This window comes from Haliotis asinina, chromosome 11 (genome assembly GCF_037392515.1).
Source record: "Haliotis asinina isolate JCU_RB_2024 chromosome 11, JCU_Hal_asi_v2, whole genome shotgun sequence".
In the NCBI taxonomy this organism is placed as follows: Eukaryota; Metazoa; Mollusca; class Gastropoda; order Lepetellida; family Haliotidae; genus Haliotis; species Haliotis asinina.
The window spans coordinates 8,538,326-8,558,512 of NC_090290.1; the positions used below are offsets into that span (position 1 = coordinate 8,538,326).

The 20,187-nt window shown below is 38.8% G+C and overlaps 1 protein-coding gene across 1 annotated transcript in view; it reads left to right on the forward strand.

Moving 5' to 3' along the window:
- Nucleotides 1-11,665: 11,665 nt before the first annotated feature.
- Nucleotides 11,666-20,187, forward strand: part of LOC137256481 (sodium-dependent proline transporter-like) — a 39,202-nt gene continuing 30,680 nt past the window's right edge. The window contains exons 1-3 of the mRNA XM_067794318.1: nucleotides 11,666-11,694; nucleotides 11,958-12,175; nucleotides 19,689-19,820. Of these exons, the coding sequence (XP_067650419.1) occupies nucleotides 11,666-11,694; nucleotides 11,958-12,175; nucleotides 19,689-19,820 (379 nt within the window). The remainder of the gene's footprint in view (nucleotides 11,695-11,957; nucleotides 12,176-19,688; nucleotides 19,821-20,187) is intronic.

A 20,187-nucleotide genomic window follows, 5' to 3' on the forward strand; every position in this document is an offset into this window, starting at 1 on the left:
AAATCCTTTAAAATGCCATGCTTCCAAGTGGTATCGTATGCTTTCTCGAGATCAAAAAAGATCGATACAGCATGTTGCTTATTGATAAATGCATTTTTTACAAAGGATTCTAAACGTACCAAATGATCAATGGTACTACGATTCTTCCTGAAACCACACTGAATATTTGTGATAAGGTTGTTAGTTTCAAGAAACCATGTTAATCGATTGTTTACCATACGCTCCATGGTTTTACAGACACAACTCGTTAAAGAAATTGGTCTGTAATTCGACGGATCAGTATGATCCCGGCCAGGCTTTGGAATAGGAACTACAATAGCATTACGCCAAGAAGACGGGAAATTTCCCGAAGTCCATATTGAATCAAAAATATTTAGCATTGTTTCCAAACATGATTTGGGCAAATGTTTCAGGAGCTGATAGTGAATACTATCAGCTCCTGACGCTGTATCATGAGCTTGCTCAAGGGCAGTGTGTAGCTCATGTAATGAAAATAATTCATTATAGTCTTCGCCATTGTCTGAGGTAAAATTTATTCTCTTCTTCTCCTGCTGTTTCTGGTAGTGTTGAAATTCAGGTACGTAATTGGACGAAGAAGAATGTTTGGCGAGAGTTTCACCAAGCTTGTTGGCAATATCAGATTTATCAGTTAATAACCGGTCACTATCCTTCAGATGATGAACAGTAGATCTGGAACCTTTGCCCTTAATTCTTTGTATCATATTCCACACCTTAGACATAGGTGTACGGGAATTAATTTTGGAAACATAGTTCCTCCAAGACAGACGCTTACTCTCTTTAAAAGTGCGTCGAGCCTTGGCATTTAAAATTTTTACTCTATCTAAATTATGTACTGTAGGGTGGCGGCGAAAATACTTTTCCGCTTTGCTCCTACTCTTTCTGGCCTGTTTACAGTCATTAGTAAACCATGGTTTGCGAATATGTGGAATTGCAGAGGACTTGGGGATAGTTTGGTCAGCAATGTTATTGATTATATCTGAAAACAGCTGTATAGGATCTTCGCTGTTTACAAAAACATCAGGTTTTAAATGATCAATACAAAGTGTTTCATATAAGGACCAGTCAGCCTTCTTGAAGTTCCGTCTGGATAAGGGTGGATCATCCCCAGGGATAATGCCTTTAAGAATAGTTGGGAAGTGATCACTCCCACATAGGTCATCATGCACCTCCCATTCGAATTCATTACATAAATTTGAGTCGGCAAATGATATATCCAGGGAAGAATACGTTCCCGTAGCTGGATGTAGGTAAGTAGCTGAATCGTCATTGAAAATGCATAAATTATTATCGGAAATGAATTCCTCAAGGATTTTACCTTTAGTATTTGTGGTGACACTACCCCAAAGTGGGTTGTGCCCGTTAAGATCGCCCATGATAAGACATGGTTTCGGAAGCTGATCATATAAATTTTGAAGATCTGAATGTTGAATATTTGAAGAGGGAGGTATATACAAGCTGCACAATGTCAGTGCCATGTGCAGAGTAAGACGAACAGCAACAGTTTGTAAATGTGTATTCAGAGCGACAGGGCTATGGATGACGCTCTGATGAACCAAAATAGAAGTGCCTCCAGTAGCTTTATCTCCTGCAGGAGAAAAAGAGTGATAATCACTGTACTGTCTCAGATTAAAGTTATCTGTATTTTTAAGATATGTCTCTTGAAGACATAATGCTGACGGTTTAAGATCTTGTATGAGTAACTGGATTTCATTTAAGTTATTCTTCAATCCTCTGCAATTCCAATGAAAATCAAAGGCTGAGAAGTATTCATCTCTTGGGCGGGTTAACAGGAGATCTTGTTCGCCCATTACGTTTCGGCGATAAACTTGTTCTCTGAGGGATGCTCTCTGAGACATCCATCACTTCAAGTGATCCAAACTTATTATAAAGTTTGATGGGATCATCAGAACCTTTTGATACTCTAACCGTTTCGTTGTTACGAGAAGAGTCAGTTTTATATCTAGATAACGAATTTTTCCCCTTCCTAGACTGTGAACTGGCTGAATCATTCTGTGCTCCTGTGTTCTGAACTGAAGTTACAGTAACAGCTGATAATGTAACAGGAACTTGTTTAGCTGAAGAAGGCTCAACAGGCGTTTGTGTACTGGACTCTGACGTGCAGGTGGGCTCGGGATTGATAGAATGTGTCCATGTCAGATCTGTTTGACAGCCAATTGAGGATGTTACTGCAGCTACTTTTCTAGTTACAGAAGCATATGAACCATTTGGATCACTGGATGGTACGAGTTTCCTAGCCTCATTATAACTAATGTTCTGAGCAACTTTGATTTTACTAATCTGCATCTCTCTTTTCCATATAGGACAATCTTTAGATGAAGATGAATGTTGACCAGAACAGTTAACGCATTTCTTAATGTTGCTGTCACAATCTTCCGTAACATGTGTTTTCTCTGCACAGTGAGCACAAGTAATAACATTTTTGCATGAATTTACCCCATGACCAAACTTATGGCATTTAAAACACCTCAGTGGGTTGGGGATATATTGCTCAACTGCAAGGCTGCAATAACCTGCTTTGATACTTCTTGGTGGAGACGGAGACACGAAAGAAAACAAGTAAGTATTGGTTGGAATTACTTCCGAGTTTTTACGCCGAGTAAAGCGTTTCACATTTGTCACGCCTTGATCCTTTAATTCACAAACAATATCAAGCTCAGACATGTCATCTAGGAGGTGATCTCGGTCCTTTACAATGCCTTTGCTTGAATTAAGTGACCTGTGAACTGACACTGAAACAGGGAGTCCCGCCAATGTATCAAGAGAGAGTAAGTTGGTAGCTTGCTGTCGCTTAGCACATTCAACTAGAAGTGATCCAGATCTCATACGCCTGATGTTCTTTACATCTCCTGCTATACCATATACAGCTTTTGAAATCGCAAATGGATTTAACTTTATAGGTTGTTTGTCCGGAGATTCTATGACAAGAAATCTCGGCCAGTACTCAATTTGTTTAGGAGTTTGACAACCATCATTGTCATCATGATCATTATCAAGTTGACGCTTCTTTTTCAAGGGGGTTTCAAGAGCCATGTTGAAGTTGTAAAAATTCATCACCTCAGCTCCCCACCCACCACGGAGTATCATAAAGACAATGCTATATACAAGTGGGTCTCCGACTTGCAGCACCAAGGATACTGAGGTGATATACTCCAGCAGAAGGATTAAACAAGTAATCAGTCTACCAGATTGGCCCATGAGCCATCGCCTTCTGGGCACAAGACTCTAGGCAAATGAAAGAAGACATATTTCAAAATTGAATGACATTGTACAACCAAAAGAACGAGCCAAGACCTAAGTCAAAATATAATTCATAAGATAAATTGTACAGATACAAGTAATACCACAGGGCTTGGCATGACCAGCCGATTGGTAGAATCGGGCCCATTCTACCACCCGTCTAGGTGAAGTAAGGAGCGAAGTGGTGTGTTGGACAAAGGAACGCTATTCCTGGAACCAGTGTCCTCAACCACCAGCCTACCGTCCTCCACCGACACGGGACGCAACCCACGGCAAACAGGTTGCCCAATTCGATCGCTCCTTGCGACCAGCAATGGGATGCTATGGACCAAATTGACCCGGGTCCACACGGGGGTTGGCAAGCTCTTAGCGTTATCCAGCACCCACCACGAGGAGGTGGCTTGCCACGGGTGCCGCGAAGTAAAAAACATTCGACGATTACGTTCTGGTGCGCTGTTGATTGAGTGTGCCAGAAAGCAACAATCAACCAACCTTTTGAATATTGACACTTTTGTTGGTACTCCGGTTACTGTCACGGCCCACAAAACACTCGACACCAGTAAGGGAATAGTGCGAGATCGTGATCGATTGCTTGCAGACATGTCGGACCTAGATATCGTTTCCGAGATGAGGGATCAGGGTGTACTATATGTCAAACGTTTCTCAACCCGTAAAAACAACACAACCATAAAAACCAACACATATCTGTTTTCCTTCTCATCGCCTACTGCTCCAAAGTCACTTAAGGCAGGGTACTGTAATCTCAATGTTGATACATACATTCCGAATCCGCTGAGGTGCTTCAAGTGCCAAAAATTCGGCCATGGTGTAAATACGTGCACATTGTCTGTTGTGTGTGCTCATTGTAGTGAAAAAACACACACAACAGAAGATTGTGACAGCCATGTTAAAAAGTGCACAAACTGCGCAGGGGATCACCCATCTTTCTCTAAAGAATGTCCTGTGTGGAAACAACAAATGGCCATTAACAGAATAAAGTTTACACAAAACATCAGTTTTGCAGATGCAAAGAAATTGGTCCAGAGCTCAGTACAAACGGAAAGCTATGCTTCCGTTGCCAGACCAAACCCAGACGCAACATCCACAATTATGAAATTATCTGCAAGCTGTCAGACAAACTTGACTTGGGTGAACACGGATTCCCCTCAACCTTTGTCACCTGCCATATCTACTCAAACTGCAGAATCACTTCCTGGTACATCTCAGATTCAATCAGCAACATCCCCTGATCATAACATATCTTCTCAGTCATCAACAAGGTCTCAACCCAGTAAAACAAAAACTAAGAAGCCTGATTCTTTGAAAAAGCTAAGTGGCAGAGCCCCAAAAGGATCAGAGAATAAAATCCAAATTTACAACAAATATGGATCATTCGAAGACATGGACGTGTCTGAAAACGTCCGCTCTAGGGCACACAGCCTGTCGCCGACCAAAAAGGTGCGGGGTAGATCCCCAATAAATCCCCCCAAAAGATAGGTTATCAGAATAATATTATTCAGTGGAATTGCAGAGGACTAAGGACTAATTTTAATGAATTGCAGCTTTTAATCCAGGATTTTACACCGTCAGCAATGTGTCTACAGGAAACATATTTAAAACACACTGATACTCTCGACCTCCGTCATTTCAATGCATACCATTATTTTTCACCTCCAGGTGATAGGGCAAGTGGAGGATCATCAATCTTGGTACGGCAAAATGTTATACATAGTTCAATAGCGCTTAAAACAAATCTCCAAGCTGTAGCTGTGCGACTTACATTACAAGTTGCATTTACGCTTTGTTCATTGTATATTCCACCTTCATCCACTGTCCAGTTAACTGATCTACAAGCTCTTTACAATGAACTTCCTAAACCCTGTATAATCATGGGCGATTTCAATGGCCATAACCCACTCTGGGGTGGTCCTACTACGAACACCAAAGGTAAATTACTTGAGGATTTTCTTTCAAATAATGATCTCTGTATTTACAATGACGGATCACATACATATTTACATCCTGGCACAGGGACATATTCAGATCTTGATTTATCAGTTACTGACTCTAATCTCTTAAATGAATTTGAATGGTCGGTTCACGATGACTTGTGTGGAAGCGACCATTTCCCTACAATACTAAAACCTGTGAGCCCCTCTGATGTACCTCCATCATCACGATGGAATTTTAAAACGGCCAACTGGGCTCTATATGAATCTCTCTGGCAAACTTAATCCCGAACGTTTTATTACTGCTCCTGATGCTATTAAATGTTTTTTAGATGTACTCATTGACATTGCTGATGAGTGTATCCCAAAGTCTTCTGCAGTTCCACATATTCGAAAACCATGGTTCAACGATGAATGCACACAGGCTAGAAAGGCAAGAAAAAAAGCAGAACATTATTTCCGTCGCCACCCTATGGTGCATAATTTAAATAGATTTAAAATTTTAAATGCTAAAGCACGGCGTACCTTTAAACAGAATAAACGCCAATCTTGGCAAAATTATGTATCCAAAATAAATTCTCGGACACCAATGTCCAAGGTATGGAACATGGTCCAGAAAATTAAAGGTAAAGGTACTAAATCTACTGTCCATCATCTTAAACATGGAGATCAGTTGCTTACTGATAAATCAGATATTGCTAATAAACTAGGTGAAACCCTCACTAAACACTCTTCCTCTTCCAATTATGTACCAAAATTCCAGCAATATCAAAAACAAGAAGAAAAGAAAACTATTAATTTCAATTCTGATAATGGGGAAGATTATAATGAAACTTTTTCTATTCATGAACTCCATACTGCTCTTGATCAAGCTCATGACACTGCTACAGGAGCTGATAACATACATTATCAACTCCTGAAGCACTTACCAGAATCCTGCCTAGAAACTCTTCTCAATATTTTTGATGATATTTGGACATCGGGTAACTTTCCTCCGTCATGGCGTGACGCCATAGTAGTACCAAAACCTAAACCTGGACGTGATCATACGGATCCATCCAATTATCGACCTATTTCACTAACTAGCTGTGTTTGCAAGACCATGGAACGCATGATAAATAATCGACTTGTTTGGTACTTGGAAACAAATAACCTTATAACTGATATACAGTGTGGTTTCCGCAAAAACAGAAGTACTGTCGATCACGTAGTGCGTTTAGAATCATTTGTTAAAAACGCACTAATTAATAAACAACATGCTGTGTCTATCTTTTTTGATCTCGAAAAAGCATATGACACAACCTGGAAATATGGTATTTTACGAGACTTACATGACTTCGGCTTGCGAGGTCGTTTACCTCAATTTATAGCCAACTTTTTAAATGACATACAGTTTCAAGTTCGAGTGGGTTCTACCCTGTCTGATCATTACAATCAGGATCAGGGTGTTCCACAAGGCAGTATTCTGTCTGTCACACTTTTTAGCATGAAGATAAATAGTTTATCAAAAGTTTTAAACGATTCAATTGATGGATCGTTATTTGTGGATGATTTTAATATTTCTTGTCGTGGTAAAAATATGCATACCATTGAACGACAACTGCAGCTTTGTTTAAACAAAATAAATAAATGGTGTCTTGAAAACTGCTTTAAATTTTCTAAATCCAAAACTAATTGTATACATTTTTGCAGAAAATATAAGCCACATAAGGACCCGGAACTATCTCTAGATGGCACTCCCATCAAAGTTGTAAAGGAGGCCAAGTTCTTGGGCCTAGTCTTTGACTCCCACTTAACATTTCTGTCTCATATTAAATCTCTTAAAACTAAATGCCTGAAGGCTCTTGACTTGTTGAAAGTTGTTTCCAACTCAAAGTGGGGAGGGGATCAGGCTACCCTCTTACACCTATATCGATCACTGGTCCGTTCGAAACTCGATTATGGCTCCATCGTATATGGTGGAGCCTGCAAAAGCAACCTTAAACTTCTTGATTCTGTCCACCATCAAGGTCTAAGACTTTGTCTTGGGTCTTTCAGAACGTCACCTATTGATAGTCTTTACGTTGAGGCCGATGAACCATCTCTTACTCAACGTCGTATAAAATTGTCTTTACAATACATTACTAAATTATATTCTAACGAATCTAACCCTGCCTATAACTGTGTGTACAATCCGCTTAATGAGGATTTGTATAACAAAAAGTCGTCTCTTGTCCCCCCTCTTGGGCACAGAATTAAACCATTTATTTCTTCTGCTGGCATTGAGCTGGAAAGTGTATCGCCTTCCCGTCTTCTTTCTTCTCCTCCTTGGCAATTGGTTAGGCCACAAGTTGACCTAACCTTAACATCATTTAAAAAATCAGAAACAAATGACTTACAATATAAACAAGAATATCATCAATTAAAACATCAATATAGCAATTACAAACCCTTATTTACAGATGGATCCAAGGACGGTGGCGCAGTGGCTTGTGCCACTGTCATTGGATCCAGAACAATATCTTCTAGATTACCAGATAATAGTTCTATTTTTACAGCAGAAGCTAACGCCATATTAACAGCTCTTAAATATATTCAAAGACACCCGAATCGTAAACAGTATATAATCTATTCAGACTCTCTCTCTCTTGCCTTCAGGCTATTAAAAATCTTTCTTATAAACATCCACTTTTAATTGAAATTATTGAACTGTATAATAATCTTGCTACTGGCCAATACGACATCGTCTTCTGTTGGATACCCAGCCATGTAGGCATTTCTGGTAACGCAATGGCCGATCTTGCTGCCAAGGCAGCACTCAACAAATCTGTGACACCACTTCTTATTCCCTACACTGATTATAAAGCTACCATTAGATCTTATATCCGTGATCTGATGCAGAAGAAGTGGGACATCCAAGTTGGTATAAATAAATTACATGAGATAAAACCTTACATTGGTTATACCCACTTGGGTTGTCAGTCCAGATTTGAAGAGGTCATACTACGACGATGTCGTATTGGCCACACTAGATATACCCATGCATACCTGTTAAAAGGTGAGGATCCTCCATTTTGTATCCCTTGTGATGAGAGAGTCACGGTCAAGCATATTCTGCTTGACTGTGTCGAATTCTCCATCACAAGGGATATGTATTTTACAGTTAAAACGATGAAGGATCTTTTTACCAGCGTTAGTTTTCATTTAATTATTGGTTTTTTAAAAGAAATTGATTTTTTGATTGAATTGTGAGCAATATGTTTCTGTAAAAAGATGTATTCTAATAATTGGTAGTTTGGATTCGTAACTAGAATTGTTAGTGGCTGTACCCTCAAAGGGGGTTGAAGTATTGTAAAATTATTGTCCTCCTGAGAGGGTACGTAAGTCCAAAAACATTTATAGTAAATTTAAATCTACCAGGCTTTTAATCGTAGTATTCCTGTTGTTTTAGTATTGGCTAGCATATTGTACACTCGCCAGTGGCTGAAGGGATGGTGTAAATCCAACTAGGATCCATGCAGGTAGCAAAGGTACTGTAAGTCCCCATGGTCCCTAGTATGGTGATCTACCTTCTGTTGCTGGCGATCTATAGCCTGCTTTTATATTGTATTGTCTGAATATTGATATTAGTTTTAACTTTCCAAGCTAGTTTTAATTCAAATTGTGATACTGTAGTTGTTTTACTGTCCTTTGTCGACAGGTTTTATAACACACATATATTCCTTTTCAGTGGTTTGTTCCCGTCACGATATGGTTGAAATATTGCCGATGTGACGTTAAATATTAACTCACTCACTCTTGCTTTTCAAAGAAACCTTTTAAAGGTATTGCCCTCTTTGCAACAAAGCAGATCTCTTACGATATTTAGATATACCATGTACATTAATAAACTGAAGGAGCAAAGGAAGATGATATCAGTTCTGTTAAGTGCGCCCATTACATCAATTGTTGAGGACGGATCCGTGTACTATTATGCTCTAGGAGACAAATCTCTCTGCCTGCACTCACTGACTGGATATGTTTGACATGACTACTAATTTGAGTAATCATTCATAAATTTTATGCAGTAAATTGTCATCCACTACGCATTTGGTGCTATTAAATTTCAGCTTAAAGGTGCAAGTGACTGTATTACAGTTTGATTAACTATTATGAAACAATCAGGAATCAAATGTTTTAATATGAAAGGTGCAGAAATCATCAGAATTTTGATGCAGTCATTTGATTGGCTTAACTATATAGGCTTATGAGTGCAATATCTGGTCGATCATGAAGACCTAGTAGAACAGCATATGTTCTTCAATGTCGTGTATTTCCGTGCTTCCGCAGAGTCTCCGCAGACAGCCTAACACTGCTCGAAGGAACAGTGTTTCCCAAATTGAGCTATGCTAGACCAACGTGTTAGCGTTTATATCTTTGATCGCCACATTAGCTTTTATAACCTAGGTCATGTAACATATGACCGTCTGGTGAAACAAAAGGTAACGAACTATGTAAATATGACAATCATTTCCATACACCTATAACGTCAAATTTCGAAGGGCATTTAGAAGTGACATGCGAAAAGGAAAACAAGATATATGGATGTCAGCTTTTTTATTGTGAAAAGCACGACGTTTCGTGGTGTATGCTTGCTTCTTGATGAGGGTACGGTCAGGTTTATATTTATTCTATATATCATACCCTCCTAAATGCTAAGCCGTAGATAGGTACATACATTGTTAGCGTGTCGATAGAAATTAGTATACATTTCGGCGATCATGCAACTACCTTGTTTGGCCACCAATAGCTCTTTATCGTGCCACCCTACTGAAATAGCGAATGACAATGAAATCCATGGTGTCGGTTGCACCTTAAAAGCAGTGAAACAGTCTTTAGTTCTTCTTCATGTTTACATTAGAAGGGCACTGAATAACCTGTCATGAAAGATACATTGCCATGCGTAATCCTTATTTAAATATTACTTGCGTTCCACAATGTGTTCAGCTGAATATTATCATACATCAATCATTTTCATTCTGTAATTTTAAAACTTTCGACAAAGTAATGCCTTTATGACATTTACATACAGGAAACCCACACATCTGTGGCGATATCCGGGAAACTTTCGAAAAACTTTCGAAGTGAATCCTGCAAGAATATCACAAGTTTTGTTTCAACGATTCCTCTTTAAAATCAGCTTGCAATATAAACAGATATTTATGCAAAAGTATGTAGTATTATTGTGATATGTACAATCACGCTTCTAACGTTTTCCTTATTATTTCCTTGTTGAATATGGTTTCGTATTCTATTTTATAACTGCTTCAATAATCACAGAATGTTTCTTTTCTCTCTTATCCTACAAAGCAATATGACATATGACATATGACATATCATCTGATTTGCGTACGGTTACCGATATTTGCAACTTTCGTGGTATGTCTTATGTGAAGCTTAATCTTTGTAATACATATTTTTCGTATATTGCAGAAAATCTGATTCACCAACTTCTAAGTCTTGTATCAGTCCGGATATAACGAGAGTGTGTATGTGTTCATGTTATCAGTACTAGAGATGAACACAGAATCATGCGACGAAATACACACATAAACCGCGGCCCATATAACCATGGTTTAACGTCTCATTTGTCTGCCAAAGTTGTTTCTGGTGTCATAAAATAAAAGAGTATTAAGAGCATAAAAGAAACGAATATGACAGACTTGTATAGACATACCACACGCGTTGCTACATTTGTAATGTCTGAAATATATATACATGCTGTCCATTAATGCTACAGGTATGATACCCGTGAAATCATTACTTTTGATGCACCAGTGACAATAATGGTGTCGCAGACAAATTCCTATTTTGACGTATATTTCAAAATCGTTCCCGATTATTTTCAGTATACAGTTGACAAATGTTTGCATATGTTTATGGCGGGTACCGCCGCTGGGGCAGGGTACCTTTACTGGTATCGTCACTGTCTTTGAACGGCATTTACAAGTGATACACACACATTCATGCCTTTAGTATCATGTTCAACTTGGCCAGTTTTCATACCAGGCCGCGTACATTCGCACACTAAACGTTCAAATGGCACAATCTCTAAAAAATACTGGCGGCCGTTTTGGCACACTCGAGACATTAAGTTTGTTTTTAAGCGTGAACTCAAGCAAAACTCAAAACTCATGCTTAGTTAACTGTAGCAAAATGCACTAGCTTCCCTCACTGACGCTATCTGTTAATGTTTTGACAACCAAGAACACTTTCAGTTGCAATCTGTTTCAAAGGACAGAGTGAGTCCTACAAATCGGTGTTGTGAAAAATCGGATTTGTATAATGTAAGTGAACTCAAATAAGCAACGACTAAATACTGTCACAACATTTTGAGATGATGTCCCACGCTGTTTGATAAAGGACCCACAGAAATGTGGTGAATTCTAGCCAAATGCCCCCTTTTTGTTAAGGCTAGAATGAACACTGGTGAGGTGTGGGTTATAGGGTGGGTGAACTCTAGGACCACATGCACTGAACGGCCAAAACATATACTACTGTTTCATAAAAAAATATCATTCAAACTGACAATTCTGAAATAATACGAAAATGGGTTATGAGACAAACAATAGTTAGAAGTTATTCTATTCAAGACACGTTCAGGAAATCAACAGTTTGTTAGTGAGTGATGAGGCAGTTTAATCTTTTGCCCTGAGTCACCTTGAGAAGTAATAGGTGTTGTCAATCATCACATGTAATGTTGCCTCACAGGTTGAAACAGCAACCAGTGCTGACAATGGCGAGCAAGGACGAAAGTGATGTAGAAGTCCCCATGACAGATTTACACTGTCAAAGAGAAAAAGATGAAGCAAGACAACAGAGACAATCATGGAGCCGACATCTGGACTACATGCTGACAATGGTTGGCTACTGTGTTTCTTTAGGAAACCTGCTGAGGTTCCCCTACATCTGCAGCAGGAACGGTGGAGGTAAACAACCCGTGTTAACTGTACCGTACACGTTTTCACATTGCACATGTTGATATCACATCGTATAAACACCCATATGTGTGAGGGAGTGAATTTTGTTTAACGCCACACCAGCAGTGTTGCAGCTATTGTTTGACAATACAATGGAAATAATAAAAGGGATGTTGGAAATAAACTATGTATATTCATAGTTTGATTTCCTTTAAATATGTTAAACTTTTTCTAAAGAATTCTCATGATGTAGGACCATTGTCATAGACATGATTGCTTACCATGGAAACACTCAACACATTCAAGCAAAATGTGCTTGGTAGCTAGTAAACGGTCTATGGGATGGGATGCAAAATGGCAGATGTTCTCCTTTATACATAGAGGAATGTGTATAGGAACCTAACAGTGTATAGTATGCGGCATCGCCGATGCATAGTTTCATCTTGAGGAATTAGCCCAGTAAACGGATTCTGTTTCAATACTGGGTTTGGTTAAATGAATGGCGCTTATTTGACGCTCCATTACAACTCTGCGGCCACGGATTTGTCACATAGCATCGAATAGCAGGTTTAAGGTCAATAAAACGGAAGTTAGTGTTGGTAACGAGATTTTGTACAGCTGTTTTCAGCTATACACTTACACTTTATACCAGAACGGCTCGGATACCAACAAAACACGATAACCTTCCCGCCCAGGAGACCACAAACGGGTCATTATGTTTACGATTTTGGATTGTACATAAGTACGTCAATCCGTCTGGATAGTCGATAAAAAAAAATGTTGTCTTGAGTTTCTTCAATGAATTGTAACGTTGATAGAATGGTCATAGATGCAGCGGTAAAGACATATCAGCAGTTAACCTGAGGGAAAGGGGTTATCTTCACCAACATAGTCTATATCCATCTTTGATCCATCTATGTAAGGCTTTGATAATACGTGTACAAGGACATTCATTAAATATTTATGCTGCCACACTTCTGGATTTCACATGTGGATGAACCTTCGTATGAGTAATGTTTAATATGTCCGTGGGGTAATTTTCAGCTTTGAACTATGAAAGCTTTGACAAGCGTTATATTGAAGTAAGGTATTACCACGGAACCAGTTGAGTACCGAGAAGTGATCAAGTTTTTGTACTTGAAAGGTCGCCCCCTAAGAAGAGACCTTTGATCATATGAAAGCAACTTATATAAAGGATGCTCCTTTGCATGCCGTAGGTAAGCACTGTTATCCCCAGTGTAAAAGTGTTCGGAAATATGTTGAAACTACTCCCATTCCTCGTCAAACTAATTCAGTCACTGATGAAGACACGGTCCGTAAACTGGAAACTGCCATTTTTTCAAGCTTGCCGTTTTACTGTTTGTCAGTTAAGAAATGATGATACATGAATAAAACGAGGGGAGGAGTGTGTTAATTGGATGGTTGCTATGTAGAGAAGGACTAAAATCCGTGTGCCACTGTCCACTGTGCGTGGGTCAGCGGAAATGTTTAATGAAACTTCAGGATTCATGGTACGATAGGGTGTTCGTAACGCATACCAAGAAGTGTGATTCATTTTGGTTATTACCGTATAAATCTTTATAGGAAGTATTGAATACTCACTAGAAAACTGGGTTTGATTAATTTACGTGACGTTTAGAAGTGTATTGAAGTGCAGGTTTAATTCTCCGTATCTTTAAACATTGTTTGTTCAACATACATACCCTCCATTGAGGAAGTTCTGAATGTCACGGGCACCCGTGGCGAGCCACCTCCTCGTGGTGGGTGCTGGGTAACGTCAAGAGTTCGCCACCCCCGTTGTGGACACGGGTGCATATTTGGTCCACCAACCCGTTTGCCGTGGGTTGCAGCCCTGTGTCGGTGGAGGAGGGGATCCTGGTGGTTGAGGGCATGGGAGCAGGACCAGTGTTCCTTATGCTCAACACATCACTTCGGCCCTAACTTCACCTAGACGGGTGGTTGAATGGGCCCGGTTCAACCAATCGTCTGGTCATGCCAAGCCCTGTGTATGCATTTTTGATACACAATTTCGGACACTTCAGAAAAAAAGTTTTGTGAGATGACTTGGCTTAAAAATATTTATTTGAATTTGACATTATTTCTCTTTTGTATTTTGCCTAGAGTCCTATACCCAGAAGGCGGTGGCTCATGGGCCAATCTGGTAGAATGATTTATTTTTTCTACTGGAGTATACCATCCGGGTATCCCTGGTGCTACAAGTCGGAGACCCACTTGTGATGAGCACTGTCTTTATGACACTCCGTGGTGGGTGGGGAGCTGGGGTGGTGAACCATTCAATCTCAACCATGGAATACCAAACCCCTACCAAAAAAACAAAACGTCCACTTGAAAATGATGATCAGGAACGACCCTCTGTATCTGTTGATTATTGGCCACGGTTTATAGTTATTGAGACTCTTGATAAGACTCCTATCAAACTCAATCCCTTTGCCATTTCTAAAGGAATCTCTGGGATAGCAGGAGAAGTAACAAACATCAGGTACTTGAGAAATGGTTCACTGTTGATTGAGTGTAACAGGAAACAACAAGCGTCAAACTTGTTATCAATTGATGTGTTTATTGGAGTACCTGTTCTGGTTTCAGCTCACAGAACAGTGAACACTAGCAAAGGGCATTGTCCGAGACTGTGACCACCTCCTTTCAGATATGACTGAGCTTGATATCGTTTCTGAGTTGGAGGACCAAGGAGTAACATGTGTCAAAAGGTTTACAACACGAAAAAATAATGAGACTGTTCAAACAAGCACTTTTCATTTTCGGCTCCAAATCCTCCTAAGTCAATCAAGGCAGGTTACTACAATCTGAACGTTAATGTATACATTCCAAATCCTCTGCTTTAACACTACAAAAATGACTTGGTTTCCAGAAACCTGGAAACCATCCGTAATGTGGGTAATTGCGGAATCCAGTTGGTTTCCATTCCCTGAAACTCACTAACTGAGTTTCCAACTAGATTCCATTTTGGAAATGTGATTTTGGTATTTCTGTAAATGGAAACCAAAATGAAACTAAGTTCGGGGGTTTCTTGTTGGTTTCCATACCTGGAATTTGCAACTCTCAGATCTCACTACATGGAAACCAACATAAAGGTAGAAAATGTAGTTTCATGTTGGTTTCCATTGCGCTGTTTTGAACTAAGTAACATAAAATGTGTAATTGTTTACCATCCTGACATCCAGCTGGTATCCATTCAGTAAAACTGGGTGACCTAGTTTCCAAATAGAATCCATAATGGATACTCTAAGCTCCGGTGATGGAAACTGACACGAATCCACTAAGAAGTTACAACTGTGTTATAATGAAGCGGATGGGAATAATGCATAAGCCTTTTAAATTGTAAAAGCTATAATGAAATACGGTCAAATTCACAATGTAAAATTGTCTGGTACTAATAGGCGTTAAACAGGGAAAACGACATCATTTAAAGAAAGTATATATTAAATTATATAACGATGGTGTTTTATCTGATTCAACTATAATAATTCTGGTAGCGAAACCAAAATATCAGATCAGTTGATCACGCTAAGTACTTATCACTTGGATTAAGCATGAAACTACCTCTCACGCAGCAGTATCATTACTTATACTCTCTAATTTTGTTAAATTAAGATAATTCTGGTAGTGAAATAAAAAAATTCTGCCAGAAATTTCTGCAGGAAAAAAAATTTCTACACAAATTTCTGTAGAAATAAAAATTTCTGCCAGAAATTTCTGCAGAAATGCATTTTCAGAGCCAATTTGTGAGCTTATTAACACGTGGACACACTGGCACATAAACGTTTCGTGTTCATCTCCTCGAGATCTTTCCAATGATATAAAATATGTCTTTGTAGCTTGCTCCCTTCTCTGTGTCAAGTTAGGACTCGCTGGCCATTCCTAAGTTGTCCCGCCCGGCCTTATTATAATGAAACGTTTTCTATTCATGAACTCCATACTGCTCTTGATCAAGCTCATGATACTGCTACAGGAGCTGATAACATACATTATCAACTCCTGAAGCACTTGCCAGAATCCTGCCTTCAAACTCTCCTAAATATTTTTGATGATATTTGGACATCGGGTAACTTTCCTCCATCATGGCGTGACGCCATAGTAGTACCAATACCTAAACCTGGACGTGATCGCACCGATCCATCCAATTATCGGGGGATTTCGTTAACTAGCTGTGTTTGCAAGACCATGGAACGCATGATAAATAATCGACTTGTTTGGTACTTGGAATCAAAAAACCTTATAACTGATATACAGTGTGGTTTCCGTAAAAACTGAAGTACTGTCGATCACTTAGTGCGTTTAGAATCATGTGTTAAAAATGCAGTAATTAATAAACAACATGCTGTCTATCTTTTGTGATCTCGAAAAAGCATATGACACAACCTGGAAATATGGTATTTTAAGAGACTTACATGACTTCGGCTTGCGAGGTCGTTTACCTCAATTTATAGCCAACTTTTTAAATAACAGACTGTTTCAAGTTCGAGTGGGTTCTACCCTGTCTGATCATTAGAATCAGGATCAGGGTGTTCCACAAGGCAGTATTTTGTCTGTCACACTTTTTAGCATGAAGATAAATAGTTTATCAAAAGTTTTAAACGATTCAATTGATGGATCCTTATTTGTGGATGATTTTAATATTTCTTGTCGTTGGAAAAATATGCATACTATTGAACGGCAACTGCAGCTTTGTTTAAACAAAATTAATAAATGGTGTCTTGAAAACGGCTTTAAATTTTCTAAATCCAAAACTAATTGTATACATTTTTGCAGAAAATATAAGCCACATAAGGACCCGGAACTATCTCTAGATGGCACTCCCATCAAAGTTGTAAAAGAGGCCAAGTTCTTGGGCCTAATCTTTGACTCCCATTTAACATTTCTGCCTCATGTTAAGTCCCTTAAAACTAAATGCCTGAAGGCTCTTGACTTGTTGAAAGTGGGGAGGGGATCAAGCAACCCTCTTACACCTATATCGATCACTGGTCCGTTCGAAACTCGATTATGGCTCCATCGTATATGGTGGAGCCTGCAAAAGCAACCTTAAACTTCTTGATTCTGTCCACCATTAAGGTCTAAGACTTTGTCTTGGGTCTTTCAGAACTTCCCCTATTGATAGTCTCTACGTTGAGGCCGATGAACCATCTCTTACTCAACGTCGTATAAAATTGTCTTTACAATACATTACTAAATTATATTCTAACGAATCTAACCCTGCCTATAACTGTGTGTTAAATCCGCTTTATGAGGATTTGTATAACAAAAGGTCTTCTCTTGTTCCACCTCTTGGGCACAGAATTAAACCGTTTATTACTTCTGCCGGCATTGAGCTGGAAAGTATATCGCCTTTCCGTCTTCTTTCTTCTCCTCCTTGGCAATTGGTTAGGCCACAAGTTGACCTAACATTAACATCATTTAAAAAATCAGAAACAAATGACTTACAATATAAACAAGAATATCATCAATTAAAACATAAATATAGCAATTACAAACCCTTATTTACAGATGGATCCAAGGACGGTGGCGCAGTGGCTTGTGCCACTGTCATTGGATCCAGAACAATATCTTCTAGATTACCAGATAATAGTTCTATTTTTACAGCAGAAGCCAACGCCATATTAACAGCTCTTAAATATCCAAAGACACCCTAAATGTAAACAATATCTAATCTATTCAGACTCTCTTTTTGCCTTCAGGCTATTAAAAATATTTCTTGTAAACATCCACTTTAAATTGAAATTATTGAATTGTATAATACTCTTTCTACTGGCCAATACGACATCGTCTTTTGTTGGTTACCCAGCCCCGTGGGCATTTCTGGTAACGCAATGGCCGATCTTGCTGCCAAGGCAGCACTCAACAAATCTGTGACTCCACTTCTGATTCCATACTCTGATTATAAAGCTAACATTAGTTCTTATGTCCGTGATCTGATGCAGAAGAAGTGGGACATCCAAGTGGGTATAAATAAATTACATGAGATAAAACCTTACATTGGTTATACCCACTTGGGTTGTCAGTCCAGATTTGAAGAGGTTATTTTAAGACGATGTCGTATTAGACACACTAGATATACTCATTCATACCAGTTAAAGGGTGAGGATCCTCCGTTTTGTATCCCTTGTGATGAGAGAGTCACGGTCAAGCATATTCTTCTTGACTGTGTTGAATTCTCCATCACAAGGGATATGTTTTTTACAGTTAAAACAATGAAGGATCTTTTTAGCACCGTTAGTTTTCATTGAATTCTTGGTTTTTTAAAAGAAATTGATTTTTTGATTGAATTGTGAGCAATATGTTTCTGTAAAAAGATGTATTTTAATAATTGGTAGTTTGGATTCGTAACTAGAATTGTTAGTGGCTGTACCCTCAAAGGGTGTTGAAGTACTGTAAAATTATTGTCCTCCTGAGAGTGTACGTAAGTCCAAAAACATTCACATTAGTGGAAGTCGTGGTGGCTGAGCGGGCTAGGCGGCTGACTTTGTGTGCTGGCGATTAGGTGCCTGACTCTGAGGGTGCGGGTTCGAATCCCGGATGGGACTCAACCGAAAAAAGTACTAGAATTTGTACTTTACTAAGAAAGTGAAATCCCAAATATGACATATGTTGCATTTGACCACTTTCTAAATGGCATCGTGTAATCATTTGTGTACCTTGTTTAGGCAAAACTGCAATTGTCTTTTTTTCATACTCTTCATACTGGAATCATATTAAAATTATCAACGGATACAAAGCCATCACCGTTGCCATTTAGAACTTTAGCCAAACTATTGATTTTGATACTTAAAGAGTGACAGGCAAAATACTTCCTTGTGAAGCTCCCATTTCCAGATCATAGATGTCGGAAACAGTGAATCAAACTCTAACCTTGAGCTTTCTGAAATTCAAATATGTGAGAAGAGTTCATCATATTCATCTGATTTATTATCAGAATTTTAAACTCAGATATATATTTTTCTGTTGGTTCTGGTATCTTTGAAATAGAGAGTAGTAATTAGAAGATGAAGAATTCTTGCTAATCGTTATACCCGATGTATTAGCAATGACCTTCTGAAATGTTAATAAATCCTGGAGGGATTTTGTTCACATTCAAAACTTGCTGAGCTGTTTGCTTGTACTTATTCTGGAAGCCAATTGTTTCACACAACTACGTGTTCTAGATCGTGTAACCCTGACATTATTTAAGTTATCCGGGAAGGATAATTATTGAAAGTCCTCTCACTTTTGTTCCTCCCTGTAGTGGCGTTTCTGCAATTATCATTGAACTTCTAAGAGATCCCATCCTCATCGTTAACAATATGTCATAGAGGTCAGAAATGATTCTGTTAACCGTCGTCTCGTCGACAATCTGGGATCGAATCCCCACATGAATACTCCCAACATGAGATGGATGGAACAGGACTAAATATCGAGCAGCACCCAGTGTACCTAATGAGTAGAAACAAATGATATACTTACATACATTTTATCATAGTTTCTAGTTCATTTATGTATATATTTCTAACAGGAGCATTCCTGATTCCATTCATCTTGCTACTTCTTATTGCCGGGTTTCCAACGTTCTTCTTAGAGTCGATACTCTCTCAGTTCTCGGGGAAGGGTGCCAAACATGTTTGGAGCTTTTGTCCTTTGTTCCAAGGTAGGTGGTCTATTTTCAATGGCATTCCGCACTGACATAAAACGCACGTTTAATGACCTTGATTTGCTTTAGGTCATACGAAACGAATGTTTTTAATTACACCAGTTATCTCTTCTGCGAACAATCGACGATTATTACAGACTATCAATCATGATCTTTAGAAATTATATGAATACACATTGACTGATAACAAATTGAATCTTCACGGAGCACCTAAAAAAGTCCAAATTTACTACCAAAATTACACAGCACCACCTACCCAAAACGCACCCATCTCAGTTTCTCTACAGAATTAGGTTATCTCAGACTAAATGAGAGATTTTTAGTTGATGTAATACCATAATAAATGCATACATGCGTAGTTATC